Source organism: Rousettus aegyptiacus, unplaced genomic scaffold (genome assembly GCF_014176215.1).
Source record: "Rousettus aegyptiacus isolate mRouAeg1 unplaced genomic scaffold, mRouAeg1.p scaffold_m13_p_15, whole genome shotgun sequence".
Taxonomy (NCBI): domain Eukaryota; kingdom Metazoa; phylum Chordata; class Mammalia; order Chiroptera; family Pteropodidae; genus Rousettus; species Rousettus aegyptiacus.
Window position 1 is genome coordinate 42,639,960 of NW_023416290.1, and position 27,919 is coordinate 42,667,878.

Sequence of the window (27,919 nt, forward strand, 5' to 3'; positions counted from 1 at the left end):
AAAAAGAAACCCAGATAAGGGTGATGGAGTAAGTAGCTGATTAAAAACTTTTTGCCTAAGGCTAGTAAGTGGTAGGTTCAGGGACTTTTCAAAAGAGCCCTCCCACTAACACAAGTACCTATGCCTAAGGCCATATATTGTCAGAGCTATTAGTGGCTGCAGGGGGTTATTTGAATCACAGAGTCTCAGGGGGAGGAGAGCTTGGGATTTTATGATAAGGTCAAATTTGGAAAATGAAAATTCAGTCTTCAGCATATTTTTCAGTTTTACATTTGTTCCAAGTCCAACATTCTTATCAAAATATTACGCCATTTTATTGAAATTTGCCTAAAAATGGCTTGATATAACAGATTTGTACAGGATTATTAAATTTTGTTTACATAATAGTTATTGAAATTTAGGATCCCCAAGATAGTATCTGACTATATTAACTATAAGCACAACTTGAATATCATGTCTAATGGGGCTGCTTTCCAGTCAACAGTTTAATTTCAGTATGTCAGTTTATGCAAGATTACTGAATATTTTCTTATTTCTTACTATGACAGAAAAAAAAAAGTGTTGATAGCAGTAATAAGAACTGTGAAACTGAAAACAATACAATTGAGATGGAAATCATGAGGAATATACAAAGCTGTTTTTGTTTCAATTGGATGCTTGCTTGGCTCAAGCTGTTAACTGAGCATTCACTGACAGTGAAGGCAGAAAAAATACAATCATTATGCATAAAATATTGAAAATAGATTGCCAGAGATTATATCTAAACTGTAATGTATACATAAAAAATGTTTTTTCTCTAAATAAAATTACTTCTATAACATATAAATCTATTGTTTATATTTTACTAATGTATATTTCCCATGGATTCTCAGAAGACTTTGAAAATTTAAATGGTTTGTAAATGTGTAAGCAAGCAAAGTGAGCAAGAATATTATTATCATGTGCTGAAAGACTAAAATCGAAAATGCATGGGCCTTGGACTCCAGATGTTGATCAGTTGTTCACATCTTCAAAAGTTCATGAAATTACCAGTTACTTGCTAAAATCTAACCGTTGGGCAAATGTTTGTTGAACACCAATATGTGCCAGATTCTCTTCTGGTTGAGCATAAAAACAATATAGTGGTAAGGCAGAGGAGATCAAGAAAGATTAAGGAATTAAAAAAAAAAAACTACCCATAATGTGTGGGTAGTTGATGTAAAAGAAAAGCAAAGTAATAAGACAGAGAACAAATGCAGCATGGGTGGCAGAAAATTATTTTCGGCAGGATGTCCAAGGAAGACAGTCAGGTGTAGACTTGAATGAGATGGATGCAGAGTCCAAGGAAAAGAAATACAAAGTTTAAAAGTCTTGAAGAAGTTAATGTTTTATCCATTAACAAATAATGAAAATGAACACAAATTAAAGATGATTTGATATTAACCTAAGATAACTCTCTATACTTGACTCTCATATTTGAATCGTTAAGACATAAAGTCTTTCCTTATTGTGAATATTTTAAGACAATGATTTTTATTCAGAACATTTTAAGCTAAAAATATTTATAGTTAAATAGAAATGCAAAGTATATTTTCATATATGTAAAGATGAGCAGTTGGACCAAATGGTAAAATCCAAGCTGAGCAATCATTCAACTGTCATTTAGAATCATCACCTCCCTATTTCTTGTCTCACACAGATTCCCATATGTCTTTCTGTTATTTATTCAATTTTCTGGATCTACACTTGCTCTATAAGGTAAACAATATTTTTAAAATGGTATGAGGTGATATTCACTTTTCATGTGATCTTGACAGGAAACAGAAGTTATCTGATACAATTTCTGTCTCTAGATATAGACTTTCAAATGAATGCAAAATAGAAGATAGTCTGTGCTATGTTTAAAAACTCTGCATAGATACGGTGATAAGTTTCTCAAAAAGCCCAAAGACCTATGAATAGATGGATTTTGGACAAAGAAATTGTAACGGCTCCGGAATATGTCATCTTTTGCCCTTAAAGTAGAAACTGTGTTGAATCTATCTAGGCTGAAGACAGTACATTAGCATTTCTCCTGAAGCTGCCTGTCAGCCACAATCTTGTATAGTCTCTAGTGACTGGTAGGAGCTTGATGAGATAAATCCATAGTTAAATGCCATTATCTTCCTTTAATTTATATGAATTTTTACATTTGATGGCAAAAAAACAAAAAAAAACAAAAACACTTGGAATAACCACCTGACACATCTGACATACAAAAAAGCTTTGTAATAATCATACAGAATAGGAGTTTTCTTCTGCTTTAAACAAAAATGATTGTTTATAGTTTAGAATTATTTTCTACTCTCTGTCTCCCCAAATAGTATATTGTCTCTCATTTTCCTTCCTTCTTCCTAAAATATTCCTTCATTTTTCTTTTTTTCCTCTTTTCTTTAATGTCAGCTCATATCTACCCTTTATCTCCTTTCTCTTTCTAAACATGTCTTATTTTCAAACCTTTATAGACAAAAGAGAAGATTATTTCCTTGGGTAATATAATGTTTAGTTTTTCAGAGTCAGAAAAGCAGAGTGCAAACCTTGGTTGAATATGTATTTTCAAAGCCAATTAGAATTGTAGTGACAATAATTTTAATTTTAACTTTATTTTATACTCTTGCCAACAATGAAAACGAAGCAAATAATAAATATATGCGTGTTGTTTTAAATCTCTCCTCTTTAACTATTTGTCCTTAAAGGCATCATTTGATGGAAATTTCACAGTCCCTCTAAACAGCATATTTTAATAAATGTTCATCGTATTTCCTCAAAGCCTTTCTTAGGAATTTTAAGTGCATTCAAGGAATCCTAAATTACTAGAATTGGAGAGAAAGACAAGAGTTCATGATTTACCCTTTATCAAGATGCAAAAATCTTCTGTAGAAGATAAATTTTAATTATAATAATTTTAGTAAATCTACATAACAACATTAAAAAACAATTAATACCAACACCTTTATCAGCACTGCATATAGTTTCTATATTCCAGATCAATAACTTTAGAATTGAAGTCTTTTCTCCTGATTCAATAGTGAAGAATTAGGCAACAACGAAACTCAATTTTAGAATAGTTACTAGGTTCCAAGAATTCTGCTAAGGTTTTAAATCATTTAAAAGCTATAGTAAACTTATGAGAAAGTTCTCTTATTTTCCTGTTTTATCAATATAGGAATTGAGAATAAGAAATTATGTAAATTTTCCAGAATAAGGTAGTAACTGATCACCACTCAGTATCATTGTCAAAACCCAAATTATTACCCAAGACTTAATTAACCCTTATGCTGAGAACTTACTGCAATTTCCAGCTGTAAGAATTTTATTCAGTTTCACATGATTCTTTAAAACTTTTTCCCATTAATTAGGACATTAACAAATGTATACAGACAGAACTTTTAAGGAGTATTTCATAGATGTACACTTCAGCACTTTGCATATGGAGCTATTTTGGACACTAAAGAAATAGATGAATTTTTTAAATGACATTTAAAGGTTAATTTGTTAGTTTGTGAGTTTCATATCTCATATTACCCTATTTTTATAATAGATGATTATCTTGAGGAAATATTCAACAAATGAAACACCAAGCAAAAACAACTACTTATCTATTTACTTCTGTTGTATGGAATTGATATTTTCTATCAATACCTACATAAAAAACTAGGAGTGACAAGGAATTATGTAAATAATTACTGGGAAAAGTGATGCAGAGATAATGATTGATTCCTGACATTTATAGAGAAATATTTTAAAATGCATTATGAGGCTGAAGAGATTTATTATTATTATGTGTCTTTTCAATTATTAAACTGATTTAAAGCAATGTAATTTCCATTTTATGTATATTACATGACTAATTTTGGCACAGGCATATAGGCACATTTCTCTCAGCTCATAATTTCTGAGTTTAGAAAAAATTTATTTATTATTATTTTATAAGAGTATATGTAGTCAACATAGACTGTGGCTCAGAAGGAGGAACATGATCTGTTTTGTCTTTATGAGAGTATAAAAAAACTCAAAGTGGAAGATCTGATTGTTCTATTACCCTAGCTCTATGCAAGGTATAAAACAGAAGGAATATCAAGTCCCATGATTTAATTCTCCTTTACTTGTTGATTGTCAAAAAGTATTTTAATAGGGTAAGAAATTCTATATTGTAAATAAGACATAGAAATCGAAACAGTAAAGATTTATCTTATAAGTCAAAACATAAAGAGAAATAATCTTCCATCAATTAGGTTGAAGTTTGGAGTAAGAAAAAGAGTTTCAAATCCTACCTCTACTTCACCTCTTACTATATTTTGTCACTCTAAAAAGAACTGTTTTACCTGTCTAAGACTCAGTTTATTCATCTGCATATTCTAAGAGTTAGTTCTCCATAGGTTTGTTGGGAGGATTAAATTAAATATGTATTTAAATTATGCAGCATGGAACCTGGCAAATAGAAAGCATTAAGTGAATAAATAATAATCATATCAGAAACTGAGGTTATTTAGCTGAAAGATGAGAAAGTTGAAGAGTGCTTTACATTCTTCCAGTGTTTTAAATTATTTTTGTAGGTGGTTTTCAACAAATAAAAGAATAATAAAAATAACAGTACACATTCCATTTATTGTAATGAGCAGAAATAAAATATCTGTTCTAAGATATATGCTAGCTATACCTGTTTTGAGAAGTGGTGATATCAAGTTCCTAGAGAAATCAAGTGACCATCCATCTTCCTTTTTATTTATAATAGTCTTGGTTTATACCATTTTCCCAGCACAATTATTAATAATGTCCTGATTTGAATGGTAAAAGATATTCTACCTAGATTAGATATATCCTATACAAATCACAGGTTCCATGAATGTATATCAAAGACTTTATCTTTACTCTTCCTCAGTGGAGATAAGTATACTTTCCATATTGTTTCACAATTCTAAAATATATTTTAATGGAGTATGAGCTAACATTATATTAAATCTGTGTAAAATATGGTAAAATGTGTTTTTGAAAGTTAAGAAAACTACAAATACATGCAATTTCTTTTCAGGTATGGCAAGATGTATCACGAAAAATTTTATGAATTAGGAAAGTATATCTTATGTATGTGCATATGTACACTCATGTTTTCTCTATTAAAAAAGTAGAGAATAGAGATTAAAATAAAATTAAAATTATGATTATTTATTATTTTAAAAAAACCTTGCTCTTATATTCCATACTTCATACCAATAAAACTTTGATGAGAAAGAACTCATTAGAAATATTTCTTAATCTGAGATAAAGTTTTGCCACTCTTGTTTTAATTCAATAACACGTAATTAAAAAAAATTTTTTTTCCAGGCCTCTGCTCTTGGGACAGAGAAGAAAGCAACTTCCCAGTCTTCAATTATTTTCTACATCTATGGAACTTTATGAGAACCAAAAGTCATTGTTATGATCCTGAAATACTATAAAATTCTAAACTATTTTTTTATCGTTTATGAAATATTTCAGTCTGTTTCCAATTACTTTATAGGCCTTAGGGTCCATAACTTTAGAAAGTGTATAATCTACCTACCAATTAAACAAGATACAGTATTGCAAAAATAAAGTTAAACAATGAATTTCAGGCTAACCTTGTGTATTCTGTGCAAAGTGTTACTACTTATATTTGGGAAAGACTGGGAAAATCTCTTATTTTATGTTTTTTATACATACCTATAACTAATGGAGAAAAAAACCACATTTATTTGCTAATGCATGTTTTCTAATTATTCTGATGCTGAAGTAAAATCTGTTTCTGATATTTAAAAGACATGTAAATTCTTTACATATTGCACAGAAATTTTTGCAGAACTTTGAAAAACAAAAAAATAATATTTTAATAATCCCATATTAGTAGCATTCAAATTCTGTACTTGGAAATATGATGTATATTTTCATCTAAATAAATCAATGAAAGGGGAAACTTTCCAGCTCATTCAATAAGAAACATTTTTCATTGATTTCATCACACCTCAATTGTATCAAATATTTCCTCTCATCTGTATATATAGGTACATTATAACTGACAGTTTTTAAAAATTAATGCATTTGAAATATAAATATTGAAAAATGCAAGATACCTCATTTTGACATAAACGACGTACAATCATAAAGCATGAAAAATTATATACTCACCAATACAGGTAGGTAAGGAATCATTCCACTGGGCCAAAGAATTGGGCACCGTATCACACCTAATTGCAATGGATCCATGGAGAATATATCCTGGATTACATTCAAACAGAACCAATGAACCAACTGCAAATTCATTGCCAATTCTTCTTCCAAATCTTGGTTCAGGCACAGAACTGCACTGTGTGGAACTTGTTCTCGGAACAGCTGCATGCAAAAAATTATTGACTTTAATTTCATATTTAGTAGAGGAATACAGATTTTAAAATGTAACAGATTTCAAAATCTTTACTTTCTATCAAAACTTGAACAATTTAAATACATTTTTAAAGTTTCAAAATTAATACAGAATAAAATATAATTTAAAATGAATACTGTCATTAAGATTTTTTACTTAAAAACATTTTGCTTTTGATCCTTTAAATATCAACTAAGTTTTTGTTTTCAATATTTTGTTTTACCAAACTCTTATTAATATAACAAAGTAGTTTGTGTTTCATATATTTCTCTTTGTGGGTTGATAACTGAATAATATATATATATATATTTATTTTTAAACTTGGATACCAAGTTCAAAAAATATGTGTCAAGTTACATGATGTAATGTCATAATCTTTTTTTTTTTTTTTTTTTTGGTCAGTATTCGGTCCTTAAAAACATAAGATTTAAAAGAGTAAACAACACTTCAATAATTTCATAGAATGTTCACAAACTTAATTGTTCAAAACATGTTTTTGGTAAAGATTAACTACATTCAGACTAAGCAGAAAAGAAGTCAGACAGATTAACAACAATAGGAAATTTTATTTTAATTATACAATTTCAAATTTGAAATTGCTTTTTAAGATTTATCATTACTTTCTTCAATTGTGACTTATTATTATTATTATTGGTTTAATAAAATAGAATGATAACAGGATGTTTTTTCTTTTTAAAACACATACAGATGGAATTAAAAAGTTTGACAACTGCCCCAAAAATGGTATGATGAACTCCAAATAGATTGATTCCTCTTATGTGACTCGAGTAAAAGTAATTCAATTTTTAATAGTGCCTTTTAAAATTCATAATTACCCACATTGTTTACAGAGGAAATACTATTAAAACAGTAAAATATCATAACCAATATTATAAACATGATAAGAGGGCTTAATAAAAATATCAAATCACAAATGTTTATTAATTTCTTAGGAATAAAGTTCAAGATACATCTGAGAATATTTCTACATGATAGTATATAACTAAAATATTTCAAATGATTGCTCTTAATTTAATTTAATGATAATGTGGAGCTTGTGTACAAAAGATGAGAAAAATTGTGTTAACTGACTTTTATTGCACAAAAATATTTAATAGCCATAAAGAACATTTGAATTCTTCTCAGAGAATGTGAACTAAAAATTTTAGAATGGAGTAATGTTTTCCTTGGCATATCTAAGTATATAAACACAAAATTTTGTATATTTTTAATTTAGAGTGCGATACTTTGAGAAAAATAGAATATGTTAGGAAGTAAAGAATTGTCAGAAAAAAATAGATGTTTTGAAAACAATATGTTGGAAGAAAGGAAAATCATACAATTAACTTCAGAATGATGATGGAAGCAATAGGTATTTTTTGACTTTGGTCAAAATAACAGTGCTGTAGTGATGGGAGAGGGAACAGGGCAAACTGAAAAAAAAATAAAAACATATAAACTTTCATCTCTTCTATATGGTTGTGAGAATCTGATCATTTAATTACTCTGATCACAGCACGAAAACTGATATTATTCCTTAGTATGCTTCTAGCTACCGGGTTACTTACCTTGATAAACAAAGTGAAATCCCTTAGCTGTTATTGGTCCAACTGAAGTAAATCGAATTGTGATCTGATTACCTGAACTCAGTGGAAGTGATTCTCCTACTCAACAAAACAGACACTAAGATATCATAAATAATTTCATTCAGTAAACCTAACAAATTATATTAATTACACTGTCATTTGAAAATGTCAATCTATGTCTATGAAATTACTTTAATATATCCTACTACCGACAATATATTTTCTTTGGGTTCAGCTTCAATTGCAACCTTTTTACTGACAGGCTTCGATTACATTTTGACACATATTGCCTCGTTCTTTAAAGAATTCTTAAATATTTATACTATATTAAACACCACAGACAGATTAAGTGACCGAATATTATATTTACTTGATTACAATACCAGTAAATAGTTGGTTAAATTTTTTGTAAGCGTTTGACTTACTATTAATCGTGTTTCTATTCTTTTTTTTTTTTTTAATAAAGAGTGATTCTATTTTTGGTTTGCTTTATCTCTAATATGGATGACATAAATCTCAACTTTCACTACAATATCAATCAAAGTCAGTATTTAATCAATAACTGATGCATGGCAGTTCTATTAAAGGATACCTGAATGGGATCCTGAGAGGGAAGATAACAGAGAAGATTGCTGAGTTGGCCCATCATACACCTCAACAACATCGTGGAGTGATGTCTGGAAAAATACAAACTGGCCAAACACCACTGATCAACAGGAACCAGGAGGAGCAAACAAATCACCAACCATCCAAAAACAAAAACAAAAAAACAAAAAACAAAAATAGAAAGAGGAGGAGAGAGAGAACAAAGTATTACAATATAATAGTCATCTTTTCTTCTACCTTTAAAGAGGAAAGGTGCCAATTGGTTGATATGCCTGACACATGTATTTCTGGTCATAAAAGCAATGACCTTGGCCTAAAAGCAATAAAATTTTAAGGAGACTATTTTTTAAAAAAATAAATGAAATGGGTATAATAATTTAGATTAGAAATAATAAGGTTGGTGATTAATGCTTTATAATAACTACTTTTTGATTTTTCCCATTGGTAGTTTGATTCTTTTCACTTTGTGACTCTCTTCTCTTTTTCTAATTTTTTTTTTCTCCTCTTTTATATGAGATACACAAAGTTTTAATTTAGGAAAATTTTTAAAGTTTGCTTTTAAAATGCTATCCCAGTATGAATACCAGCAAGATGTTTTTCAGGTGTTTAATAATGTTCTAAGTTAAAAGTGATACCTAAACATTTATTATTAATCTTCTGCCAAAATAAATTATTTATGATTCCTCAGCAATTAAGATACTATAACATTGTAATTGATTTTTCATTGTAAGTACAGATTTGAAATATTTACCAAGATTTATAAATGTCTCTTTAATACTTCATTTTGTACTTTTCCTTTAATTATGTACTAACTTTACGTGCAGAAAGTACCCAAGATGTAACTTAAAAGATAGAACCTGTTCCAGAGCAGATATCAGCATGTGCTTTGTGTCTTAAAAAATAAAATAAATAATAAAAATTATCCTTAAAACATTTCATTCTATTAAGTAGAAAAATTGTGGGGTCTAAAAGAGTATGATTTAAAAAAAAATTAAAATGTAAAAACAACGTAACATAAATTCAGAACCACATTACTGTAATAAAACTATATATTGCATAAATTATATAGTTTATAAAAGTTCTTCATATTTTATACCTTAAATTAAGGTTATGGTCATTCTTTGGCGGTCCTATAAAGACAGGCTAGTTGATTTGAGATATGTTGAATTTTACATTTATACACAAATACTGCAAAGCAAGCTATATTTATTTTTTTGAGCAGCTAAAATAAGCTGGTAATCTCAGTCCAGTTCTCTGTGGGGTAAAAGAAGATGAACACAGATACAGGGTTGTTGCTTTGAACAATTCCTGAACATTAAAGTGCTATATTCCACACAAAATCTTCCTTAAAACATTTACTAGAAGTCATGGAAACAAATTTGTTTCCACCAAATCAGATATACGTAGTCAATTATTTTAACAGTTTGCTAATCATATAAAACATTTTCAGTTCAGACTTTTCTAAAAGATCCATATTTTGGTCTACCAAATCCCAAGCTATTTGAAAAATACTCTAAAAATTATTAAGAAAATTTTGGTTTTCTGTTTTTCCATTTGCTTAGATTGGTGTTTGAATGATGTTTTCATATGTGTCGTTAAAAGTTCCTATTATAACAAAGATGTTCTTGCCTTTCCATGTGCAGAAAACTAACCACAGGCACTTTGCAAAATCAAGCACACTGCGCAACAAGCTTCTTGACTTATTTTGATGTATCTTTTTGGCAGTTATTAGAAAAAAAACATTAAAATTTAACATTCTTCAACTCTATATGCCTAAATATCTCACATTTCCATTAGAAAGCATGCTTAATTTCCAAGCAAATTGCTACATCTGTAAACAACTTTTAAAACAAAAATACACAGTGATCCAAGAGCTTTTTCTAAAGAAAAACAAAAAAACAAACAAAAAAATTCCCTCTTTTTTGTTGTATGTAGGCCCCTTGTTCTCAATTGTTACTTTTCTACAGATAGACCAGTTTTGTATGTAGGCTAACTTTTAACAATATGGTCATTAACACCATTTATCTGCATCATGTTAAGTAAACTGTAGGGTGTGCCCTTTTTAATGTCATTAGAAACTTGGCTTTAATTTATTGTCCTCGTTCTGAGATGAGGTTGGGGAGAATTAAGACAGGGGTGAGGGAGTACAGTGCTGACTCTTCCTTTACAAAGCAATCAGAAAGTTACTTTTCTTTAACTGTGACCTAACTGTGCATTAACATGACAACGGAAATTTTATTTTACTATTTTTAATTTATGTTTTCATATAACTATTCTTTTTATTTATTTAAATATGGTTGGTATACAATATTATATTAGTTTCAGATGTATAATATAGTCGTTTGACATTTTTATACCTTACAATATAATCACACGATTATTGACTATATTCTCATTTATCCTTTTGACCCATCTCCCCAACTCCCTCCCCTTGGCCAATGAAAATTTTAAATGAAAAATAGCTTTTACTAGAAAAAAAAATGACTCTGAGAGAATAATGAATGATTAAAGATAAAAAATTTAAGTACATTTTAACGTCTTTTTGTAGTATAAAATGTCAAGAACATTTGCATAATTACCTACACATTTTCACATTAACTATTGTCTCACTAAAATAAGTTTCAAAGGGCATTTGTTTCCTACTCTACACTTAACTCTGTCAAATCCTGTATCGTTTGGTCACATTCATTTAATTCCAGAGACTTTGTCCATTCTGTTTAATTTAGCTATCCCAAATATGAGTCAATAAATAATGGGAGAGTGCCTGGGATGGTGTAACCAAACTCTTGAGCATTAGTATGGCTAAACTGTTAGAATATTCAGTGCAAAACAACAGTCACTCTGGGGTGTGACATAATGAACTAAATGGATTAGTGCCCGGAGGGATGTGCATTATTTTAAAATATGAATAAATAGAACAGAGAAGTTAAAAACTCCCTTTTCCACTAAACTCTACTCTGGAAGATTGCTAAAATGTTCTAACACTGTCTCAACAAGTCAGAAACTTCTATTAAGTTACATTTAATTCTTATGCCATCAAAATAACTAGCTAGTACATTGTAAAGAGACTCACTGACTTAGCAATTAACTTTAAATGAGGATAATAACACAAACAGAGACATGATTATTGTTATTTGGTGATCAGGATTGGAGTTATTGAATTAAAAATGAAAATGAGTTTATGCCAATAAAAAAAATTCAATTTTGATTTTGTAAATTGTGTTTCTTTCTCAGAAGGAAATATTTCAGAGTATCCTAACAGCACACTAGTGTGAGAAGGAAAAAACTCAGAATCAGACTGGGCCATCGCCAAGGAAACTGATCTAACTACTTCTGTAGAAGGTGGTGATAAGTTAAAATTAAAATGTTTAAGAGCTGTGGTAAAGTCAGGTCTGATTCAAACTTGCTTTGATGTCAAATGGTTCAGACTTGGTGGAGAATGGCAGGGCAATAGGTCACTCTGGACAGTGGTAGTCAGCTAGGTGGTGCCTTATTAATTATGGTACCAAGATACTAAAATGACAAGGTTTCCTTGCCTCATGACAGAATGGATAAAGCTGCTTAAAGATTGCCAGCATCTGCGGTCGAGCAGATTTAAAAGGACTAATGCTTTCAAATTACCATTCTATGGGTCTGAAATGCCCTAGAAAATGATATGAGGGCGTTTTAGAAAACTGCCTAATGAAGAGTTTAGGATTCAGGTTCTGGAATCTATAAGACTGAATCCAGGCTGTAACACACAGAAAAATTACTCCACCTTCCCACAACTCAATTTCTTATTTTGTTAAATAGGGATAATAAATGTACTTAACCTAGTAGGATTAAGGTGAGAATTACCTAAACTGATACTTGTAAAACACTTTGAATACTATTAATAATAACTGAACTTTGTAAATATACTTGCTGCTAATTCAACCTTAAAACTTACTGATAGGCAAAACTTAATTGACTTTCAATATTAAACAGCATATTCTTACTCATCCTCTGCTTTCCATATATGCATTTTTTACAACAAATGACCGAATTGATTGGGTTAGAAGAGTACTCTGGCTATTTCAATTAAGATTCATTCATGATTTCAAAATGGCTATGCACTTCTCTAGCTACTGGATTTTTATATTCTATCCTTTTGGGTAGAATATGAAAATGTAATTAGAGGCTTCCTATATGGGCAAAGAAAACCAAGCAAGGTGAAAAGGCATTCTACTTTTGTTTTTGTGTACTCCTTTCAAAATCTACACATTCTTTAGTATTCTAGGGTTCATTCTGACTATATTAGGCACTCAACTGGTTGGACAACCTGCTAAATATATATATATTTTTTAAAGTCAGTACTGTTTTGCTCAGCTTGCATTTTATTTTCCAACACGGCACAGAAGAAAACATACACATGCACCCATGCTACTAACAGGGTAGGAAAAAAAAAGAATATTCAAATAAAAAATATGTTTGGAACTGTAGTTGATTATGTGTAATAGAATAAAAAATGACCATTGATGCCATAAGCAATCAAAAAGTTTGATTAGCTTTATAAGCATTTTGCCTCATACTTTCATCTTATGTAAATATTTCAAGAAATATTGTAGAAAATGTCCACATGTGCAAAAGGTTTCCTTTTCAAATTATTAACATAGACAGTACTATTTGCTCTCTATTGCTCTGAATCTGAAACTACTTATTATGTAAAAAGCTCCAATGCTGCATTTTGAGATCATTATACTACTTGAATATCTCATGATTTTATAGTCTTTCTCATTTAAAGATGATTACTAATTATCCAATTAAAACTTCACTTTTATAAAAAAAATCAAATTAAATATTATGAAAATTTACTCTGAAAAGCACCACAAGGCAGAACTTTTAAAATCAGCCCCAAATCAAATCAGTGTGCTACTTATTTTTAAGAAGTCATCTAACACTGGAAAAGTTTGGGAAGAAATTGTGTGATTGATAAAATAATAGTGAGAGTTTCATCAGTATTAGGAAACTTGTATTTTCTATGTACTAGATTCCAAATACTCATGGTTATTATTATAGTACAATAGTGGTAACTAGTAAATCACAATGAGACGCTTTTTATTAACACAGCATTTTAGTTAGGTGACTCATTTGAATCATATACTAATTATCTAGGGGGCTATGAAAATCTCCACACAGAAACGTGGCTACAGGCTGGGGCCAATCCCACCACAGAGCAAATAATCAAGAAGTGCCAGGTTAGTAACTCAGAGAATACAATGAGATCATTCTGGCTCAGAAAATAAATATGCCAAAACCTTATTATTGCTATTTGTAATAATTAGAAAATAAAAGGTGTTACTTAAAAGAAAAAAAAAAATCATGGCTCTGACCATGACACATGATTGATCTAGTCCTGCTTTGAACTCATAACAGTATAAGAAATTCTAATTTATTTTCTTGTTAGCAATTTCTGGTGTGATATTTCTGTCAATCAATAAACCAGGTTTACTGACTAAATCTACAATATTTACTTTAAGGCTTCCCTAAAGCTGGCCTTCTGTAAATATTGTGACCATTTGCTTACCACTCAAATTTCAAAGTTGCCCATTTGACATATTTTGAGCATACAGACATTGTAGAAAGGAAAAAAAAAAACTTTTATAGCAAATATAGTTCAATTTTCTTTAATTTTTCCAGGAGCAAATATCAATTCAACTGAGAACCAACAGCTTATCTGAAATTTGGCAGTGGCAACATTTCTCAACAGCTGAAAATTAATTCGGTGTTTGAAAAGCAATGGAATCAAGAAAAACACAATAAGCAATTCTACCGCATGTCTAAAGAATTGAAACAGGAAAGCAAAATGAAAAAGTTTAAAGTGTTAGCGTGTTTTATTAACACTATGATTTTTAACGTAATTTCAATTGGGATGAGTGTTTTTCTTTAATCATCCTTAAGATGTTTTCTACAGATCTGGAAGAATATGCCTGCCAAATCTCAACCAAGTTAGACAGATATTGGTCAGGAAAATATTCTCACATGGATTATAACATAAATTTGTGAGACTTTTTTTTTACATTAAGGAGATTTCCAAATACATACAAAGTTGAGAGAATAATTAAACACCCATGAACCCATCATTCAGTTTCAAATCTTGGCAACATTTACCAATTTTGTTTCGTCTGTTCTCTCATCCCCTTTTATCCTCAGCCTGGGAGTGTTGTAAAGTAATTCCCAATGTCATATCCTTTTTCCATAAATGCTTTTGTATTTATCTCTAATGAAGAAGGACTTAAAAAATAACAATGCAATTACTGTATCTAACTAACAATAATGTCTTTCTGTCATTTAATAACCATTCCTTGATTCCATTTCCTCATTTTCTCACAAAAAGTATTTTTACAGTTGCTTTAATCAAATCAAGATCCAAACAAAATCTATACAGTTCATTTGGTTGATGTGCCATTGTAGTCTTTTAGTATAAAATTCTTGACCTCTGTCTTATTTTTAATGTCATATACTTTTGCAAAAATGTGGGTCTTTTGAAGGCGAGGAAACTAAAATAAGATAAAATTCAACTGGTCAAAATGTTACTAGCATTCAGTTTATGTTGAGAGTTAATTTTATGAAGTTACTACAAAGCAAGCAACTCTGGAGGACACCTCTGGAGGTGAGAGGGTTGCTTTGTAGATGTGGTTCCTAATCCTCCTGGGTCCCATTTCAATCAGAGCAGCTTAATTTCCCTCTGTTTTATTTATGAAACTTTCACATATAATTCAGCATTAAGCCCGTATTCAAATTCTTGCTTTCCCTGAATTCTTTAACTACACTCTGCATATTGCCTCCTACACATGTCACATCTTTTCTTCAGACACAGTATCATGAACCCTTAAACTCTCAAAGTTCTACTGCAAAAGAGCTCTATAATCAGCAGAATTTACATCTATTTTAGGATGACAGATGACGAGGTACATCACAGGGCAACACTTTTAAAGAGTTTCTCAGTTTTTTCCATAAAATCATCATCAGTCATCTCTTTAATTCAGACTCTAGTCTCATCATGTTGAAAGTCATGCTTGTCCATTTTCATAACAGAAGGAATTCTAAGCCTACTTATTCTTATTATAGATGCAATTCTACCATGATGTAATTTACCATGTTCTAAGGTTTAATTTCTTGGACTAGCATCTGTTAGAAATGTTCAATTAAAGGAAGAGAATTTGCTGCTGCTAGAAATTTAGAAAATGGAGTAGCTGGTGTATTCATTTACTTACTAAATTATATATATATATATATATATATATATATATATATATATATATATATATATAACCTCAAAAGCATAATATTAACTAGTTGTTATTCATTGAACTCTAATTATTGTAAAGATCTGTGCTATGCTCTTTATACACATCAGCCAGATTAACCCTCAAGACACTGAGGTAGGCACTATCACCTTCAATTTAAATGTAAAAAATACTGAAAGAAACAAAACAACTATCAAAAATTACAAAGCCAGCAAGGAGAACAGTTAAGATTTGAACTATGGACTATGAACTGTCATGAGCATGGTCTCTTAATCATTACCCTATAGAGCACAAATAGCAGTCTGGGGTCTACTAGTGAACAAGTGGCTTTGAAAGTCATTGAAGAAATCTGAAGACTTAAAACCCTACAATTAAGATCCGTGATAAAGATTCTGAATTGAAAGGAAAAAATTATTGAGAAAAGTGACGAAGATATTTTATGGTATATTTATAAATGCATTTGTCCAAAATGGCAAAATGCTTATTTAGTGTCATTAATAATAGAAGACTAAATTTCTATTATCTTGAAAATATACTCATATCATTTATACAAAAATGTATTCTTAATAAATAAGGTGTTATTTGTTCTGTAAATTAGCACTTTTGAGGCATAGAGTTTAGAATTCAGAGTAGTAGCTGTATCTAGTAACTTCTGTTGTCATAATTATTAAAAAATAAAATGTCAATCATAAAAAGCCTGGGGTTTATAGTCCTGTAAACCTGGATTTGACCAGATTTGCTTCTTACTGTTGTGTGACCTTGATCAGACTATTAAAACTTTATGAATACCTTTCCTAGTGTGCAAAATAACATCCAATTCATAGGATTTTTTAAAGATTAATCTCTAAAGCATCTTGCTCTGTGACCTAATATTTTCTTGTAAAATACTTAAAATCAAAATATGACTTTATAAATGAAAGAAATTAACCATTTATTTTAGAATTCTGTCAAATGTAATGGTCTGTAGTAATGAGCAGTAGTAATCTTAACAATGAAAACAATAATCTTAATAATAGATTATCAATTTTGATAGAGATCTTATCAGTCTTTAGTTCAAATCATCAGGTAATATAAATATCTTTTTCATCCTTAACCTTCCTCAAAGAGTATATAAACACATAATAAACTAAAAGGAGTTGTTGAAATAAATCTACAGAATGTATATTGTTCAAGGAACACACTGAATTGTATTAGTAAAGATATGGTTTGATAGATTGTTACAGTTCCCGCAGAGACTTTTCATCTATAGTTATTTTTCTTTCTTTTCAGAAAATGTCACAAACTGTATTGTCCCTAATCAAAGAAAGAAAAAAATATTTTATGCCAGTGTGGAAAAGGGCTACTCTTCTAAATACAACCAAAGTAACGTACCTCACCATTGCTGTCTTAACACCTTCTCCATCACTACTGGCGCCCTCTTCACAGATTTTTGGAACCATCGTTATCGCCACCATTATTAACAAAAGCACCTAATATGCATCACCAGTTTCATTACAAATATGTATGCTTTTATTAAGTTAGTTATCATTTGCCATGTACAAAACACTAATTGCTGAGATATTTATAAATAAATGGAAATTCTAGATCTTATAAATATGGATATATTTCAGGTTTTTATATAAAGATATTTTTGACTACAAAATCATTTAGGTATTATACATATATGGCTGAAATTAATTATATACAACTGTTTTTTCCTTCACTTGGTGTACATGTAAAACTTACTCGGATTAATATCAGTAGTTGATAAGAAATGAGTCTATTGATGTGTGACCCTGTACCTCTTGACCCAAACCTTTTGTACATATAAATCGATTTAATTCTTTTTAAGAAAATGATATGTTAAAAAAAAAACAAAAAAACAAAAAAACCCTTCCATTGAACTAGTAAAACCCCATTTTTGAGAGGTAGCCTTTATTAATAAAGGACTACATCTCATGGAAGATTAATGATACGAGGGCCAGTGGTGATTAATAAGCAGTGGTCTCATACAGGATCAATCTATAACCTATGAAAAGGTTATATTTGAAAAGGATAACCAGTAGGTTCTTAAAATTTTTTAATGTACATCCTGTGGAAACATAAAAAATGATAGGTGCCCAGATTAACTCACAAGATCAATATGATCTGAAGTCAGTGTAATTCATGAAAATCAGAATATTTTAACTGTACAAGAGATGTTGTGATCATCTGGTTGAATTATTTTACAAATGAAGTAACTCAAGTTCAATAAGATTGAATGCTTATTGCTTTGTAACACCAATCCTACAGGAAAATTCATTCTAAGCTCCAATTATAATGGCAACAAAATATATCTCAGCAGGATTTGGGACTTCATTGAGAAAAGAGTTTAAAGCCCCTATGCATGAATGGAAAACATCGCTTAATCTTATTAAGCTTGTACTGCTGTATTCAAAGGCATGTCTAAGTTGATCATTTAACTGGATAAATGGGAAAAAGTGAAGTCTTTATACTAAAGTATAGTGTTTTCAAATTAGAATTAAGCATATGTATAGCCTGAGAATTATTGTATCCTTGTTCTTAAATTAATTTATTTTGAGTCCCACTCATATTTTTTTCTGCCTTACTCTCATCAGATTGTCTTTTTTTTTTTTTTCTCATCAGAGGGTGAAAGCCCTTGTCATACTGTGTGAAATACTTAAGTTCCTTGTGTTGTCTAGATATGTCAGAAGCTGTGAAGTGTAAAATCATTCTAAATAATCTAAATTACTTAAGCTATAATTCCAATGGAAATAGCTCAAATTATATTGTAAAGAATCTTTTTAGTTACATTTGCAAAATTTATTCACAGAACTGTATACAGGATTTAGCTTTTAAAAGAAGCTATGTGAAAAATGTGTTTTGGATTGTCTTCAATGGAAAAAATGGCTGCAAATTTTTCATTTTGTTTCTGAATGCAGAATGAGCTAAAATAGCATCACTTCCACTCCTCCTAACTTACTTATAGGAATGGTTAACTGTTCAAAGTCCTGAATGTAAAAATGGAGAAATAATTTATAAATAAGATTTCAAAAAACAATAAATTCATCTATATAATAATTTGGTTCTAGTTACCATAGCAAATAATTAATGTTTGAAGAATAATGTTTTAACTAAATATTTAAAAATTAATTTATAATCACATCATCATTACTAATTAAAAACCTATATTTAAGGAACACATTATTTGTGCATGCCACTCACTTGTATTATGTACTGGTTAAATGGTTTACAAAGCCACAGAATTAGCTTTAAAACACAAATGGAATACTTTTTAATTTTTTTTTTCTTCAATGAATGAAACCTTATCTTTAATGGAACTTTTGTTAGATCCCCTGCTGGATACCAAGGACGTAATACATGATTCCATAAAATTATTCAACTTCCCTCAAGCATGTTTGACCTTGACCCAAATTACCATCACGGAATTTTTACTTCTTTTCACATTTCCATTTTCTATTTTTTTTCTTTTCTACTTATCGGGGATTTTGTAATTTAAATGTTTCTTGTATAACCGTTATTCTGAATAACTAAATTTTATTTCTTAATTTTTAGTTGTTAGATATTACAGTAAGACAATGTTGGGCCCTAATTAGCAATAATCATTAAGCAAAGAAATCACATGTAAAATGAGACTATTCTAATTTATTTGACATGGTATTCCAAAATAAATGAGACCTTGAAAATTTTTGAACAGTATGCCTTACAAGGGTCACGAGTGGCTTACAAATAAATTTTTAAAAATCAGAACTGTTAGGAATCTTACACTAAACTCTATTTTTATACATTTTTTTCATATTTAGAGATGAAAGCTATAGCGAGTTGAATAATATTCTGAGTTCAATTTGTGAACTCTGAATATTCCTCAGGTTAATTTGGACTTTGTTTACGGATTAGATAATTCATTTAAATTTAGTAGAAGGTGAAGTGGTGCCACTAGAAGAAATCTTTTATGGCTACATATGTTGCATTTATATGTGTATTTACTGTCTCTGGGTTAACTTATGATGACTGGAGCAATAAGTGCTATCCCCATTTTGAGGATGAGGAAACAGGCCTGAAGGCCACCCCCAAGGGAAATCTCACAGCTAAGAGTCACACCCAGGGCCTCTTGAACTAACACCCACTTTTAAGCAATGACATAGCAAACATATTGGATACTCAGTGTGGATCATTTTTAACATTCCCTCTATCATACGGTAAAAGTATTTTCATTAATAATCAGAAATTGAGCAAATAATAATAGCCGGGAAAGAAATACAGTGAAAAAGTTTATTTTTATTGAACTGTGTTTTTTATACACACACACACACACACACGTGTGTGTCTCTATATATGTATATACATATATAGAGACACACACAGATGTATAATGGTTATAATGATATATAATATGTAAAATGGTATTATAATATCATTATGTATAATAATATATGTTATAGTGGTAATATTTCAAAATAAAAAAAATCAATGTTATGGTACAAAAAGGAAAGATGTAATGAAGTAATAGTTTAATTACATGAATGTAATTTTGAAAAATATGGGGAAATAAATTTTTGCTAAAGTTTGGATTCTTTTTTTAAATTTTACACAGAAATGAAAAAAAAATACAAGTGTCTACATAGGATGGCTTAACTGAAATAAGTCAAGTTCAGTTTCTTTGCTTTTCAATCACTGCTCTACCATGTTGACACTATTTAAATGAAGAAACACACAGTGCACTGGGGCTGAAGTGTCAAACCAGAGTGAGCTGGAATGACTTCAAGTCATTAAACTCTTACTCTGAAAAAGGACTATGTTTACTTAGTCTCAGTCGGTCAAGGGAAAAATATGAAGTAAAATAAAATAAAATAGCACTGGTGAATTGGTATGTGTGTATGTCTGTGGGGTGGGGGAAACGTTTTAAAAAACTAATTGCACATTTCAGTAGATGCTTTGTAGTGATTATGAACTTTCTGCAGTATTTGTAGAATTCTTTTGCATCAAAGGAACTAGATAGAATCATATATCCTGTTTAATTGTTTATTCTATATATAAAAAGCTAAAAAAAACTGAACTATTCCAATCAAGGAATGATTCCTGGTACTCTGTGACTCCTTCTTCCTGTCTGTTCTCCCCAGATTCCACTGACTTTCTGTATCTAGACTCTCTGTCTCATTTTCTTAGCTGATATCTTGGCATCTTTGAAAACTCAGAGAAGCTGTCACTGAGGACTCACTATCATTATATCAGCATTTACTGGATTAAGTGCTGCTCAAATATGCTTCTATAGTACACCCTGCTTATTGTGGTCATATAAATTATCACGTTATTTTAAAATTTGTATTTAAATGTTTTTTTCCTCCACTCGTTGAGATTACTTATGTGTGTGTTCTAGTACCTACTTTCCTGGCACTTATCACATGTTTGCGTGATGAGTGTAGAAACAATTATGTACCAAAAACAAAACAGAATAAAAAATGCTGAGACAATGTTTTCACTCTTTTCAAGTAATCATGATACCTTGCAATCATTTAAAATAGCAGGTGTTAAAAAGGTTGTGTCAGCATGACTCTCCTTTTTCATTTCCTTGTTTTTTCTCACAAATAATCAATATTATTTAAGCAGATATTAATCATATCTGACAGAGCTTCCTTAAATATAAATGGAGCTGTCATAAGTTGCTTAAAAAGGACAACAAAAATAAGGGTATTTAGTTCAGTTCACTTGAGACTGATGGCCTTGTGTTCTTTTAAGTAGGCAACAGAGAATGCTACTAGTAAAATAAAAATGAGCTGCCTTCCCTCTGCCAAAATCTCACCTAAATTGAGAAAAGATATCTGCCTGGTCACCAGATCTATTTTATCATGACCTGTTTTGTATCTGTGCAAGGCTCTGAGGCCAGGGTCTGCCTCTGGACCTGCTTCCTTGAGCATGTCCCCTGATAGTCTCATGGATAGAAGGACACAAGTCATTACTTTCTATCTTCTAAATGTGTCTTGATTCTAACTGACCACCTCCTCTCCATTCCCATCACATCCTCAATTCAGACCCATATCATCTTTAACCTTCTTTGTGATATCCCTGTGTAGAAATCTGAAGCAATTCCACTTCATTCTCCACACCTTTATGGAAGTGCTTAATCCAAAATATGAATCTGATACTATCACTTCCCTACATAAGACACTTCTGCTGTGGAATTGAGCAGATGGGCTGTATGAATAGTTTGATATTTTCATTTTTCGTTTTCCCCGACTATTTCTTTGGCAATTAATTTCTCAAGCTCCTCTAGATCCCTAACCACCACCATCGTAAATACAGTTAAAAAAAAAAATTCATTAACATGTCTTCACTTTCTGATTTAAACTCTAGATCATTAAGCCATATTAGTGTTTTGTTAATGCTTATTAATTAAACAATAACAACTGTTTTGTACTTTGTAAAGTCTTGATATGTAATTAAGTCTCTGGAAAAGGGATTTGGAGGTATTAAAAGCCAGGCTAAAATCAAAGTATTAAGAATTTCAGCTAACACAAAAATTATTCTTAAAACAGAAATATAACATAATTTCAATCATGGAAAGTAAAAACTTAGATATACCAAGCAACCAAAGAGATATTTAATCTTAGGAAAAAGGAAGAGAAGGGGAGGGAAAAAAAAAAAAAAAAACCCTGAAAACTCTGCTTGAAGGTCATTGAAGTTTATGATCAGATTAGGTTAATATTCAATTATTCAACAAGTATTTATTGAGTGCTGGTACTATATCAATAAATATTTCTGTAACTGAGAACATACAGTCCATATCCTCAGTAATCTCACAGGCTAGTGAAAGAGACAACATATCAGTACATACTTACCATCCTGTATGGTAAATTCAATGGTGAAAATTCTGTAGTGTTCTGTTCATGCTACTCCTCGCTTAGAACACCTTCTCACTTGCTCTCTCCCTGCATGACATGTACCACTTTGCCAACAGAAAACAAGGTTCATCTCTCCCATTAACGCCTCTGAATCCCCATCGTACTAGCCCACACATTTTAACCCACTTGAACTCCCGAGCATTAATATCGGCGCTGCCCATTCTGATATGTATATGTTGCCATTAGTTCTTATTTACCGTTAATTCTTGATGATAGGCACTCATGCTTTACTAACAGTTAGGGACACAAATGTAAAAAATACAGGCATAGTTCCAGGTTTCATGGAACTGACAGTCTAGCACAGAAGAAAGTCATTAAGTAATGAATTAGAAGTATATGAAATGAGTACGATGACTCCAGGGTGTGACAGGATAACTCAGAAGTACGACAAGTATGAAAAAATAGAACAGCTTCATACAGCATCTCTTACATGGATTTCTTAAAGTTTCAAAAGGAATTGTGGTTAACTATCAAAAACTATGGTAACCTAAACTAAAATCCCATTGGGTTTTAATGACATATAGACAATCAGTAATTATGACCAAAATATCCAAAGTAACAAAGTAATTTATAAACATGAAAGTATATAACCTCTACTGGAATAAGTCACTAGGGACTTTAACTCTTTTTTATAAAGAACTGAAAGTTTAGAAATGATCGAGAATTTCCCACTAAAAAATATTTACTCAGGAGTCACTATCATATGGTGTTTATAGAAATAGAACAAATTAGAGGTCAAAGTCTCTGTACTTCATCAACAAGCAGAATTTAACGAACAAGTGTGTGGTGCCTTGAGAAGGTTAATATAGTACTCGTTAACAATCTAATTCTATATAATAGTTGAATTTCTAATGTCAATAAAATATCAATCATTTTTGGAAAGTGAGACTAGTGTCTTTATTTTTTTTCCTAACATTGTCTGCATAAAATCTCACAAATACCTTTTAGAACATCTTTACGTTCTGCCCCAGATTCTGAGGCAGGGAGGAGAGCAAACCTATGCTCACCGCCTGGGAGTCCCTGTACTACGTGCATCACGTCCGGAAGCTCTCAAAACTGGTTTTCCAACTCCATTCTCTGTTTCTCCCCTCACTACTCTTTTTTCCAGACAAATCCAAGAATTGGCTCTAATGCAAATATATTCAATGGAAGAGTGACAAAAGCCAAATTAAGTGGGAAAAGAAAAAGCAGTTTAGTTATCACCAACCCCCATCACCTCCCTTTATAACTCTTCCTAAGAGAGAGACACATTATCCTGTGAAAAAAAATTGTGACAGGATTAAATCCACTCATTTATGTAATCAATTCTGTTAATCACTATGTATGCTAGGAGCTCAAGGTCAGCTGGAAGCATGCAGACATCCTCATCTTGCTGATAATTTGCTGCTCCTTCAAACCAGTATTTTAATTACTTACTGAGATTAACAAGAACTTGGTTTTTAATAAAAATTGTATATATTTTTATGTTCAAAATATGAGATTATATGAATATGAATTTATACGAGAGTATTTATAAACCAGACAATACGTATCTTAGGAGACATAGTAAAATGTTCACATAAATCACCTGATAAATAACCTTATGACCAGCATAATAAATTTCAGAATTTCAATTGATGGCAACAGCTGATTTCAGATAATACTCAGTTCACTAATTTAGAGACCGATAGTATAGACTATAAGATGTAATATGAAATCCACATTAGCCTATCTCAAGAGAGATAAGTCAACAGAAGGAAAAAGGGATTTAACTTAGTGTGTGTGTGTGAGAGAGAGAGAGAGAGACAGAGAGAGAGAAAGGGAGAGTGGGAGGGAGAGAGAGAGAGAACACAAGAGAGAGAAGAGAGAGAGAAAAATATTTCCATTGGAGGTAATTAGATGGGGAAGCTAGATGGGTATGGAAACAATTTTTATTTCTGTGGATTGATGTCTGTGCAGCTGCCTAAATTCTGTCAGCCCCAAGATCAGGCTCTGAAGATATTCCAAATATTATTGTCATCAAGCCAGTCTCTACTTTCATAGATATCACTGTTAATAAACTTCATTAAAATATGGCCATTTAATGACAATTGGAAGAGAAGTAAAATTAAAAGAATACTTCACTACACCTCAATATCATACACCTGATGCCTCCTTTTAGTTTTGATACTTAAAAATCATCAAATTAAATCAAAATTTTATTAGAAAAATTAAATTTTAAATTAATCATTTCAAAAATCAATACTTTAAAGATATATTTTCATATAAAGCTTACTGGTAATATAAACTAGAAGTGATAACTTGTTTAAGATTAATTTCATGAAAACACTGTATATTGCTCACTGTATATTTATTTTGTATATAAACCATACTGTAGTAAAGTTTAAGCTGTAGATTGTTAGTAATGACTTAGAGAAAAGGACAGTAAAAAAAATGAATGAGGATGAGGTATGACATGTGTCTGCTGTTTAATTTCTTTAGAGGCGAAGCTTGAACAACAGAGAAATGATAGATGATTCCTGTAGACTGCACTACCCAATAAATATATGAAGGCCACCTTGAGCGGTGAAATCTACTCTCTCTACAAAATAAAATTTTTTTGAGCTGACCCATGCTTGTCACCCTGAATGTAAAACTTGCTATACTTTATAGCTTCATGTTACTTTTCAGAGATTGGCTGGTTATGCAACAAGCATTCATGAAGTACTATATATTGAATAATAGTCACCATGAGTATGAACATACCAAAAATAGGGTAGAGAGGAAATAATGCCTTATAACATCCTTTTTCCTTTCCAAGTGAATTTCTCCTCCTTCTCATGTCCAGCTTACAAGACTTTCTCTCTTAGGGAATCCTCCCCTCTTAGGCCCAATCCTAACCTTTGCACTTCAGTTTTTCCTATCCTTTCACTTCTCTATCTCTGACTTCCTCTCTCCCTATCATGACTGTGTATTACGCAACTCTACTGAATCACCTGAAAACCTGCAAATACCTCCTGCATAGGAAAAAAAAAATGATTGAACAAAGCAATAATCCAAAGCAAGGGAAGGTATAAGGCTAAGAACACTCGCATGTTAATAAACATATTTCTATCATACAAGAGTTACAGAAACATAACTATTGTATCTTGTATTGCTCTTTACGTACTCAAGGTTTCTAAAAATGTTTTCACGCTAAAGGTCAAGACTCTAGTAGTTTTTATAAAATCAATTTATAGATCAGAACAAGCAATATATTTTTAATGAATTATAATAAAGTAGAACAGAACAGACAGAACAGACAGAATTGACCAGATCTAGAATAGATCAGAGACCTCTCAGAAAGGGAAATTACGTATGAACTGTGTTGAGAGGTAAAAAATGTGTTTAAGTGAGTCTTAACTAAAGGTTGGAAAATCTGTAATAATATCAAGTATTAAAATATTAATTTCTATATAAAAACAAAAACTTAATCCTGAAGAATATTTACTTTAATGCTTTAATGTTTACATGCCACATTTTGGCATGAAAAGTAACTGTGGCCTGATCAGTTCAAACAACAGTTTGTGTGAAAGCAGTACTATTATTGTTTATTGAGAAATATATTTAGAGAGTAAGCTCATATTCCTAGAAGACAAAATAATTCAGCATTGTAGACAGCTACCTCCCAAGGCCAGAAATGATCTACAACAGGGAAAGAATAAAGAATGTTCCTTTTATGTGTTTTACCAGCAGTGAGGAGTAGAACATAAGTCCTTATGGGCAGAGAAATTTAAGAACATATTTATGTATAACTGTCACCTAAATAAATCTACCTGTATAATGATCATAATTTTTTGTTTTATAAATGACTGTAGAAGTACTCAAGTTAATAATTAACTTCTGGATTTACTGAGTTAAAAAGAAGATAATAAATTACCTATTTTGGTGGTGAATTATCTGTTAGGATCGATTATTTCCTGCATTTATTGTATGAATCTCTATTATGGTAATTGTGCTGAATTTACTTGCAAAGTCCGACTAGTGTTTACATACATTTTAGTAGCTATTTTGTTTCTTAAATGGGGTATGGGGATAAAGCTGCCAGGGAATTGGATGGGTTTACTCCAGACTATGTGCATTTGCTGACAGAATTAATTTAGAGATCTTTACCCATGTCCAAGCATTCTTGAGAAGTTGCGAAGGCAGAGTGAAGTGGTACTTATGAGTAAAGTATGATAGACTTGAGTTGCAAATCCAACACTAAAACTCACTAGCAAAAGGACTTCGAGTAAGTTAATAAAATATGCCTACCTCATTCCACTGTTACAATGATTACATAAGACAATAGTGCAAACCCATAGCATAACAACTGGCATATAAACATCATGATTGCATTTCTTTTTACAAGATTTAGTACCAAGTTGATTGTTTAACTTATAAATGAAACATCCAATCCACTCTACTAATTTATTATCACCCCCATCATCGTTGTAGGTATATTTTTAAGTATGTTTCTTTTAGTCTTCAAATAGCTACAACATTCTCGTCTCTCTCTCTCTCTCTCTCTCTCTCTCTCTCTCTCTCTCTCTCTCTCTCTCTCTCTCTCTCTCTCTCTCATGGACTCTTTAGGATTTATAATCTAGGTCGCTTAATGCCATCTAAAATGCTGTATCATTATTATGCAAATGCACTGTGAGGTTAACAAAGCTTCTTGCCTTGCACAGGCTCTTTCTAAGACCTTGGAGGAGGACTAACACCACATTCACAGGATATATGGTTTGGCAAAATTTACAAAAATACAATACTCTTTTCCTTAAAGAGGGCTCCCCAGAATAGATCAGCTTTAAGCCACACAAAACCTCTATCCATTCCCACCTCTGGGCATGAATTCGAAGGGAGAGTTCATTTATTTGTAAAGCTGCCTCAACGTGAAATCTTTGACGCTCCAATTTTTTTTAAACAAATTTAACAGCTAGTTCATCAGAGTAGGTCTTTAGTTCACAGTACATCTTGACCTGGCTGCATATTTTCAGCAAACAGGGAGATGTACTTTGCTTCATCTGCTCTTAAAACTATAGTACAGCTGCTCTTGGAGTTGGTAATCAAAATAGCACCTAGATTTTTGAAGAGATAGTGGGATTTGCCAGCTTTGGGACAATATTTTTTTAAAAAACATAGGTTTGATTCAGGAAAAATATGTATAGAAAGATAATAACTAATATT

General features: G+C 31.0%; 1 protein-coding gene across 6 annotated transcripts in view; it reads right to left on the reverse strand.

Moving 5' to 3' along the window:
* Window positions 1-27,919, reverse strand: part of CSMD3 (CUB and Sushi multiple domains 3) — a 989,790-nt gene that overhangs the window by 145,738 nt on the left and 816,133 nt on the right. For 4 of the 6 annotated variants that reach the window (XM_016138158.2, XM_016138161.2, XM_016138160.2 and 1 more), the window contains 3 exons: window positions 8,576-8,689; window positions 7,966-8,061; window positions 6,163-6,366 (listed from right to left, as the gene is read on the reverse strand). In XM_016138158.2, coding sequence (XP_015993644.1) covers window positions 6,163-6,366; window positions 7,966-8,061; window positions 8,576-8,689 — 414 coding nt within the window. The remainder of the gene's footprint in view (window positions 1-6,162; window positions 6,367-7,965; window positions 8,062-8,575; window positions 8,690-27,919) is intronic. The other 2 variants (XM_036232977.1, XM_016138159.2) reach the window with 1 other exon arrangement.